The following is a 10,472-nucleotide window of genomic DNA, read 5'->3' on the forward strand; positions in this document are numbered from 1 at the left end:
ATGTGCCGATATGGTCATCTGTTTTTGCTTCTTGGATATGTTTAATGTTTATCTATGGTCCTAATAATTAATTATGTATGTGTTTTGGTAATTTTTTATGTTTTCTGATTACCTCCAGGAAGATGTGATCAGGATGTGGTCTTCCCTTTTCACTCTCCTTATTGTTTAACTCAGAGTAACTTTTTTGGGCCTCAGTTGGGCCTGGGCCTCGGCAGCGGGCCGTTTGAGCCTCAGGCGGGTGGGTTGGACCTTGGGTGGGTGGTTTGGGCCTCTGGCGGGTGGTTTGGTCCTCAGGGGACCTGGGTATCAGCAGCTGGGCATCAGGCGGCTTGGGCTTCTGCAGGCAGGTTGGCCTGATTGGGCCTGTGCCTCGGGGACCAGGCTGAGGGCGGGTTGGGTCTCAGGGGCATTGAACCTTAGCGACCTGGCTACACGGCGGGTTGGGCCTCCGGGGCCCTGGGCCTCAGTGACCTGGCTACGCAGCGGGTTGGGCCTTGGTTGGGCCTGGGCCTTTGTGACCAGTCTGTGGGCGGGTTGGGCCGCAGGGCATGCCTTGGCCTTAGTGGGAGTGTCTGGACCTTAGGAGGGCCTTGGCCTCAGTGGGCAGGCCTGTGCCTTGGGCATTCCTGAGCCTCAACGGCTTGGCAGAGGGCTGGTCTAGGCCAGGGCAGTAGAGGGCTGGGGGTCGTGGCTGCAGGGAGGTAGTGTCCGTATTTGATGACATAAAAAATGCTCCTCTCAGTCTCTCTGTACAGTGGGTTCCCCGAATTTCCTGATATCCACACCGATATCCCTCTCTATTTGTTGGGCTTTGTTAGTTTATGCTTCCTTTTCTCTGAAAATGCAGCCTTCTAAGTGGGGTTGTTCTAGCCCTGCATTCCAAGGTCTGCAGGAGGCAGAGGCACTTGCCAGTGCAGGTGCAGAAGCAGGAGCCGTGTGCAGGCAAGCAAAAGCTTAAAATGCCTGTAATTCCTCAGCAATTTGATCTTTAAAAAAATCGAGTTCAGAATGTTGAAATATAAGATCTTATGTTTGTTCAAAGGCTGTCTGTCTGCTAGACAGAGGTTTCTTATGTGCGATTCCAACCCTTTTCCCCTGAGACTGCCCTACCTGAGCTGCCTGGTCAGGGAAGCGCTGGAAGTCGAAATCCCTCAGTTATTCTTTGGTCCTTCTTATTCATTGTTCAGCTTTTACATTCACATGAATAATCAAAAAATACTATGGCTTAGGCCAGGCACATATTAATCTAAAAAGTAACATCTTTGTTTTTTACCACTTTAAATAGGTTGTTTTGTTTTCCCCTAGATGTGCCCATTGCAGTACTCTTGACTGTTATTTATGTGGGCATTGATTGTGGATCTAAGTAAAACAAAATCCTTGACAATTTCAACATTTTCTTCATTTCTCATGATGTTGAGGTGTAGTTCATACTGAAGGCTGTAGTCTTTGATTTTCATCAGGATGTGCTTCAATTCCTCTTTGTTTTCAGCAAGCAAGGTTGTGTCAAAGAGTATATCATAGATCTTCTTCCAATCCTGATGCTGTGTTCATTTTCATTTAGCTCTGCTTCTCAGAATGTTAGCTGGGATGTAGATGTTACCCTTTCAGTGAGGACTTCTTGACCCATTCTAAAATATATTTAAAATTTTAGTTCCTTCCCATTTCGTTCTTATCCCTATTTCTTCTGGAAGTTTCTTCATAGAGCTATTACTTTGGACACAGTATGTTTTACTCATTTTCTTATTGCCTGTCTTTCCTCACTTGGATGCTATTTCTGTGACGGGGGCGGGAAGGGGGAGATTTCTTTTGTTCCATGTGGAACTTTTTCTAGTACGTAGAAGCTGTTCAACAAATATCTAGTAAATGAATTAGTCAGTGAAGGAATTTTCCCTATTGTCCCTGGAGGGATCTTTATCAAATCCACTTTCTAAGTTTTCCTTCTGCTTTAAAATTGTTTATGGATGGAATCTTTTGCCTATGGATGCAAGGATGGTCTCCTAAGCATGTTGGCTGAGTTCCATCTGACCCAAAGCTGCTTTTCCAGTCTTATTTCTTACAATCTCTCTTAAAACACCTTGAACTCTCACCCACATTAGCTTCATTTTCTTCTTTTGTGCTTTTTAGCCTTGTTTGTAGTTACATGTAACATAACATTTGCTATTTCAACCGTGTTTATGCATACAATGCAATGACATGAATTACATTCACCATGTTGTGCAATCACCACCACTATCTCTTTCCAAGCCCTTAAGCACTAACATGCCCTGTTCCATTCCCACCCATTCCTGGTAACTGTGATTTAGAAATATACGTATAGTCATGCCTCATTTGTTTGAAAATGAGCATGTCATCTGTCTAAAGTACAAGGGGAATCAAGATGAAAAAGCTCAAACTAAGTTTCCCAGTGCTCAATAGGAAAGTGCCACTGGGTTCAATGGGATGTTGATTTCTCTTACAGTATATACAGTACTAATAGGCTTGGCTACCTAGGTTCTTATCTCAGGGTAGATTAGAAATCGCAATTTAGAACAAAGTGGAGAGCTCTTCAGGAGAAATCAATGACCAAGAAGTGGTTCATATCAATCTGACACAGAGGTAGGAGGTATAACAATTTAAAGAAGATAAAAGAATTCAAAAAGCCAAACAACGTGATGCTATTTACTCTCAGGAAACAAAATCCTAAAGGCCTCTGTTGCCTTTGAAGACGTAGTGTTTTAGTGGATGTTTGCAGTGGTAACATGGGGGTATCAAGGGGGGAAAAAATTACCATCAGTGTTTGGAAAACCCAATTTTTCAGAATGATTAATCTCATGGAGTTTCCAGATAACTGGAGTCTTACTGGATTCTCAATGTATAGAGTGATGAATTGGCTGTGACTGGCTTGTGTTCTAATTTGCACTTATATTTATATTGACAATGTATGATCAAGATGGAGTGAGGTTGGCAGGCTGATTGGAAATAGGGGAGATCATAAACAGAATGTGTGAGAAGAAAAACCTAACAAAATATTCAACTGTGATCCTGTAACCTTTAAAACCTACATTGTACCTATGACTTTTTATACTGACACTTCATAGCAACCCGCTACTTCTGATTTGAAAAACAAAAACAAAAACAGTAGGTTATTTCTCCCCTACAGAATCATAGACATTCAGATATCATGGGATGGGAGGCCTGGGGCTGCACTGACTGCATAGGAAGGCCTATTTGGAGGGTCTACTGGGTGATCCATTGCTGAATTCCTCAAGGGTAATGTGAAAAATGTCACTTTTCTGTCATACAGCAGAACTGGGAGACTTTCATGAAGAAACAGATATGAAACATATGGCACAAACCCGATACTTACCAAACCAAGACTTTTTAGAGAGCAAGATACTGCACTTTCATCAGAAACACGTGTAAGTTCTTTTATTGGTGCCCATTCTACCAGTTGTTGCTATTGATGTTACCTGGTGTCATTTCACCTCCACACATGGTGACCCTATACTCAATGCAACAAAGTGCTGTCCAGTCCTGCAACTTCCATGACCTGTTGTGAATTGAACCTTGTTATCCATAGGGCTTTAATTGGCTGAATTTTTATGTAGATTGTTGTTGTTAAGTGCTGTCCAGTCGATTCTGACCCATAGCGACCCTGAATAGGGTTTCCAAGGAGCAACTGGTGAGCTTGAATTAGCCAGGTCTTTATTCCTAGTTCAGGTTTGTCAGGAAGCTCCGCTGAAACTTTGTTTCAGCGTCATAGCAACACAAAACCACAGACAGAAGGGCCATGGCTTCATCTGAGGCTCATTGACCAAAAGTTGAATCAGGATCTCCTGCCTAGAACATACAAATTCTAGGGAACACTAAAGCTTAGGACATACTCTTCAAAGCAAGCCTTTAAATCTAAGAAGTTTCAGGCTCAAGAAAGTGCTGTCCTCATGGAGCTCTCAGGCTAGAGACGTTATGACTGTTGCATTCATTAGGTGCATAAATTCTTTCCCCTTGCAGCGGTAGGAGCCCAGCTGAGTCGGACATTCTCCTATTGGACATAGCAAGGAAGCTGGATATGTACGGCATCAGGCCTCACCCTGCTAGTGATGGTGAAGGGATGCAGATTCACCTGGCTGTTGCTCACATGGGAGTACTGGTGTTACGGGTAATAGTTCTTTCTTTTGAAGCCTTCAGCTTGGAGGACTATCTTGACTCAAACTTGGGTGTTCATTCCTTAGGGGATCCCATCCCTCTGTCCTACCACCAGCCAGAAAAGGAACTAATGCTTGGGAATGTGTTGAGAAGTCTTCTCCCCTCAGTGAACTTTGCCTCCATTTGCAGTTGATACTTTACTTTGGGGATTCTGAGGATCTTATACATTAGATCAGACCAATATGGTGGGGAGATAAAGTCAAGAGATTCCTTCTTGATGCTAAACAAGGATGTGGATTTTAGCATCCTAAAAACTTAACTTGACAGCACCAAATGCTTTCACCTTGTCCAAATGCACCTGAGGGGTCCAACATGTGGTATTCTAGTTCAGTTATTGATTTCACTAATAAGAGAAAGAGGAGTGACCTCAGATCCACTGAACCCTGGGACCAAATTAGAGCACTGAAGTACGTTACTTCATAACTTACTTTAGAGAATTGATTATAACAAATATAAGAGAATTGATTATAGTAATTGTTTACTACTGTGATTGTTTACTACTGTTCTGCCTTGGCACGAAACCTTTCCCTTGTGTACCCTTCTTGCTCGTGTTTCAGAGTAGCCTTATGCCCCACCTTCTTTGGCCATAGATTGCTGTCATAGAGTCAACTCTGTCTCATGGTGACCTAATGTACAACGAAACATAGCTATGGCTGGTGTCATTCTCACAACCACCAGAGTGTCCATGAGCACTGTTGTGATTATTGTGCCAATTAATTTCACAGAGAAACTCCCTTACCCTTGCTGACCCTCTGCTTCACTCAACATAACAGCTTTTCCTGGAGACATGTCCAAAGCAAGCAAGTCAGACAGTATTGTTAGAATCCATAAGTTTTTCACTGGCTAATTTCTAGAAGTAGATTGCCAGGTCTTTCTTCCTAGTCTGTTTTCATCTGGAAGTGCTGTTGAAACCTGTGCATTGGTTCACCCTAGGGTACTTGAAATATCATTGGTATAGAACACTCAGGCCACCACAGTGATCTTTGACCATAGCTTCTACTTCCTGTGACAGATAGTTCCATTCATCAAGTGATTCTACTAGGTTTGCATTGCCTTATCAAACCACCTTGTGCTGATACTCATCCTGAAATGTGCCTCATGTTTTATTGTAGGGAAACACAAAGATCAATACTTTTAACTGGGCTAAAATCCGCAAGTTGAGCTTTAAGAGAAAGCATTTTCTTATCAAGCTGCACGCCAACATCTTAGTAAGTAGCTTTCTAATGAATTCTCTCTCTCTCTCTCTTTTTTTCCCTATGCATTTGGGGGTTTCTTGGTAGTTTCTGCTAATGGTTTGAATACAGGTAGTGAAAATTGGCTGACCCTTAGAAGTAATGTGCTCCCTCTTTTGTTTCTACCTAAATAAACCAGAGCTTTAGTCATATTTTTACCAAAGGCAAAACACTTAGGAAATCCAACTGGAAGCTCAGACTTAAAGCAATTGAAATGGGATGATTGGAGAGTAAGGAAAATCTACTTGAAAACCTTTTTTTTTTGTCAGGGATTTGATGACCCAACTGGAGATGTCCAGAGCTAGTATTAAGGTGATCTTCTTTTGATAGTATGTGCTCTTTTCTAAAATATCTTCACCTTCTTTTCTTATAAAAAACGTACTGAACACCTACTATGTGCCCAAATCAAGTGTCTTAGACCATATCCAATGGGAAGCAAATGAATACTTCTATAGAAGGCTAAGAGCTAAAGAATGATGCCCCAAATTACTGGATCTTCTGTAGGTAAAAAATTACTTGATCTCCATTTTTCGTTCCCTATATGGTCATAAAAGAACATTCTTTCTAGTGACTTTGTCTCACCCTGTACAATAAATACAGCCTTGCCCAACAAGTGCCTCTTTTGCTTATGTGTACCACCCCACGACAAATACACACATCTCACTTGATTTGGGCAGAGAAGAGGAGGTAAAGAAGGCTTTGAGGTGAGGTGAGCTTGCAAAGCAAAATTTGCTTCTGAGAAGGCTCTGTTTGTACATAGTGGCCCTGTCTGCTCATCAAAGGGTTGCCGATTATTTGGTTTCAGTATGTGTGAAGCCTACAGGGAGCCAAGTGAAAAATCAGAAGCCCAGCTGTATAGGCTCCTGTACCAATGATTTCAAAGACTCTGGGGTTTTAAGGTCTTTGGTATTCTTGAAGGATGTTTTGCTTCATGGAAATTGGTTTTTACAGGTGCTATGCAAGGATACCTTGGAGTTCACCATGGCCAGCAGAGATGCCTGCAAGGCTTTCTGGAAGACTTGTGTGGAGTACCATGCTTTCTTCAGGCTTTCCGAAGAGCCCAAATCAAAGCCCAAGACCCTACTCTGCAGCAAAGGGTCCAGTTTCCGCTATAGGTAATTAAATATTGCATGAAGGCAAATTATACACACAGATTCTTTTCAATAACATGGAAAGCAGTAGGAAGAGCTCAAATTCTAGAAGCAATAAAGAAACCATTTCAGTCACTTGAAAGATGATACTCTTTACTACTCATTCCATGTGTGACATATTAAGTCAATGCTTCCAAACTGGGAGGCAGGAAGAGAGGTACCCCACCGAGGGGGTTGGATCAGAATTTCTGCAAGGATGTGGGGCATATGAAACTTGAGAACACATATTCAATGAGCTTATTGTTTTCCATATAGGCAACTTATATGCAAGTCAAAGAAAGGAAAGGTCAACAACAGCCTTTTGGAGGTGGTTAGGTTAGTGTGAGAAAACACTGTTGTGTAAAGGGATTAAAGATTAAGCTGCAGTGCAATAGAAGCTCCTCACTACAGGTAACACCTTGGAGGACTGGACAGGTGCTCGATTAAGATGTATAGTTACTTGAACTCTGTTGTTGTTAAATGCTGTTGAGTTGGTTCTGACTCATGACGACCCTGTACAGGATTTCACGCTGGTGGGCTTGAACTGCCAACCTTGAGGTTACCAGTGAAGTGCTTAGCCTACAGTGCCATGCCAGAGCTCTTATTTCAACATACAGGTCTAGGAATTCTTTGGAAGAAACTTTCAAAACTCTTAGCTGAATTTATTTAACATACAGGGTTTTTCACAATGTGGAATCCTACCCCATTAAGAATTTAGAATTTTTTAAACTTGCATAATTTTTATGGAATCGTTCCAAAATTGATTCTGCAAATCCCTACCTTCTTAAATAACTGGCACAGAGAATATTTTGACCTTTGCTTAATGACCTATGTTATTATAAATTTGATGACCTGGCTTCAGGATGGGGTTGGACAGGCATTATCAGGACCCGAACCTCAATGATAAATGGCTCAGATTTTGAGGGGCGGTCTTATCATTGTTGTGATTTCTTCTTTTTTCTTTTTTGGCTCTGTGTTTTTCCCAGCAGTCAGCTGGTTTTCTTGGCTAGTGTGTGCATGGTTAGGAACAACTCTCTTCTGTTGAGCTAGCTACCTTTCTTTTGCCATGCATTGGGGAACCAGGTAAGCCACCTCAATAGAAGTAATGTATAAAGGAAGAATCAAGTGACTTTGATTTGGATGTAGAGGAAAAGCCTTTGAAAGCAAGTAGTAGTTTTCAAGGCTAGATGTTAAAACTGTTTGTTGTCAAGTGTCCTTAAATCAATTTTGACTTATAGTGACCCTGTATAGGGTTTTCAAGAGAAGAAAGCCTCATCTTTCTCCTGAGAAGCAGTCAGTGGGCTCAAACCACCAACTTTAACTTTATGGGTATTCCAGTGCTTAGCCTACAGAGCCACCATGCTCCGTAACATACTGTTTAGAGGCTTCAATTCCACCCCCACCCCACCCCCCAAGTTCTGGGTAGTTGAAGTTGTTCTACATCTGATACTTGGTGCAAAAACGGTCAGGAGGCCTTATCTGACTTCCTCTGGTTTACAATGGGGAAGGAGAATCAAACTCAAAATCAGCCCATCATTGATTCTTGTGAGGCAGGTCAGACATGCCTCTACCCTACAACCTTCTTTGCCCTATCCTGATAACACCCATTCCTCCCACAGCACTGTTTCACATGTGGGTTCAATACTCTGTTTCAATGGCCACACATTGAACAGGGTACAATTCAGGGTCAGAAACAAGGCAGGATGCAGCAGTCCTCCAGTTAGGAATGCTTTGCTCTTGTCTTCAGTCTCAGCCATGTGACCCCTTGACCTTTTCCCTGCTCCGGTGTTATAAAGCTCCTTTAGCTAGTCTGTAAATGCCCAAAAGGCACACTCTGTAAGCTCGCCTCCTGTCAGTAGGCACTCAGATTTACTAAGTTCATGGGCAGGGAAGCCCACAGGTTCTCCATGAGACAAGTTTTCCAGGTAAGGCATGGACCTTCACTCATGGATTTTCTTTCTTGATGGTTATATAATCATTGGTTTCTGTTTCTGAGATGGCTCCTTTTAAAGCTAACGGGATGGCAAAACGAACCAATCCTGGCATTAGAGACCTATACACCCACCCTATTTGTATGGTACCATCCAATAATTTGGTGGGAGTTAAGAAGACTTTGGATAGAAAAGCCTTATCAAGTAAATTCATGGTACCACACTTGGATCAGTAGGCATTATCATCAATGTGGAATCCCTAGAAGGTGCAAATAGTTAACATGTTCATTTCTACCCTAAAGTTTAGATTTGAATGCACCCAGAAGTGTCTCAGAAGAAAGGTCTGGTGATCTCATCTGAAAAACCATCCAGTGAAAACCCAGTGGAGCACAGTTCTACTTTGGGTTACCATGAGTAGGAAACGACTCCATGGTAACTGGTTTTACAGGATTGTATCATTCATATGATGGTCAATGATTAATGAAATATGGCATTCATTCTGACTCTTTTGGTGTAAACAAAAACAAGACTTTCAAGTGTGAGTTGCTTATACTAGTATTCAAACAATTTTTATCTCTTTATACTAGTGGAAGAACTCAAAGACAACTTCTGGAATATGGAAAAAAAGGGAGGATGAAGAGTTTACCATTTGAAAGGTACATACTTTTATCTTTCCTTCTCTCTCATGCTGATTTTAAGTTGAATTTGAGATTACAATGTATCCTGGTATGCACATGAAGACCCTTTCACTGACTACTGTGTTTGGGGATTTCAGGAAACATTACCCATCTCAGCACCATGAACGACAGTGCAGGTCTTCACCAGACCTCCTCTCAGATGTGTCAAAACAAGTAAGGTTCCTGAAAATTCCTACGCTTTTAGGTAAATGCGTCTCCATTTGAAATTATTCCAGGAAGTGATTCTGCTAGAATTCTCCAAGTGTATAGCAAGGTTACTCTGTTTGAGTACATTAGCCTCCTGGGGAAGTCTGTCATTTAGTAAACCATCGCTGTGAATCTTATAGACTGGAATAATCTGGCACATCTTCAAATTGCAATTTATATTGCTAACATCTTGCAAAATGCAGATCCAAATGAATTTCTTTGGCACTGTATTTGTCAAACTAGCAACTCTCTCTTTTTTTTTTTTTCTTAAATATGCAAATATTAAGGTTTAGAAGATAAGCCAAAATGTATTGCTTCTAAGGTTCCAGTTCATGCACGCATGGGTGTATGATATGATACAATAAGATATGATTGAAGAGATCTCTGAAATCAGTGGATGATTACAGACCAGTTCCCTCAGTAATACATTTCGTCTTAGTCTTGTTGTTGTTCTTAAGTGCCATCGAGTAGGTTCCGACCCACAGTGACCCTGTATAGGGTTTCTAAGGAGCAGCTGGTGAGATTAAACCGCCAACCTTGAAGTTCAAATGGCTTTGCAGTCTGAAGCATTAGTCCACAGCGCCACACCAGGACTCCACTTAGTATTGTTAGGATGCCTAAAAAATGGTTCACAGGGTTTCAGGGGACACCAAGATCAATTGGCAAAACATGTTCAATGAAAGAAGCCAAACAAGTTTATGAAAAGCTCTACAAAATGTACATAAATCAATATAGAAAAAAAATTAATGAGCTGCTTCCTGGGGACTGGAAGAGGTGAGGACATTTGGGGGATACTAGTTATGTTCACGATCTTAACTGTGGTCATGGATTGATAACTATGTTAAAACCCATCAAATTATGAAAGGGATTCAAAAAGGTCATGGAAATATGGGATAGAACGATAATGGAATTTTTTGGTAAATTTTTTGAAGCCCCCTTGTATAGTTTATTACAGGTTCATTGTTGTTGTTAAGTGCCATCAAGTCAGTTCTGACTCGCAGAGGCTCTGTATAGGCTTTCTGAGGAGTGGCCAGTGGGTTTGAATCACTGACCGTGTGATTCACAGTCCGGTGCTGATCCTACAGAGCCACACCAGGAGTCCATAATACT

General features: G+C 41.7%; 1 protein-coding gene across 1 annotated transcript in view; it reads left to right on the top strand.

The window, feature by feature from the left end:
• Window positions 1-10,472, top strand: part of FRMD7 (FERM domain containing 7) — a 69,531-nt gene that overhangs the window by 55,693 nt on the left and 3,366 nt on the right. The window contains exons 6-11 of the mRNA XM_006862816.1: window positions 3,284-3,398; window positions 3,991-4,138; window positions 5,298-5,393; window positions 6,369-6,532; window positions 9,066-9,134; window positions 9,254-9,329. Of these exons, the coding sequence (XP_006862878.1) occupies window positions 3,284-3,398; window positions 3,991-4,138; window positions 5,298-5,393; window positions 6,369-6,532; window positions 9,066-9,134; window positions 9,254-9,329 (668 nt within the window). The remainder of the gene's footprint in view (window positions 1-3,283; window positions 3,399-3,990; window positions 4,139-5,297; window positions 5,394-6,368; window positions 6,533-9,065; window positions 9,135-9,253; window positions 9,330-10,472) is intronic.

This window comes from Chrysochloris asiatica, unplaced genomic scaffold (assembly GCF_000296735.1).
Source record: "Chrysochloris asiatica unplaced genomic scaffold, ChrAsi1.0 scaffold00051, whole genome shotgun sequence".
In the NCBI taxonomy this organism is placed as follows: Eukaryota; Metazoa; Chordata; class Mammalia; order Afrosoricida; family Chrysochloridae; genus Chrysochloris; species Chrysochloris asiatica.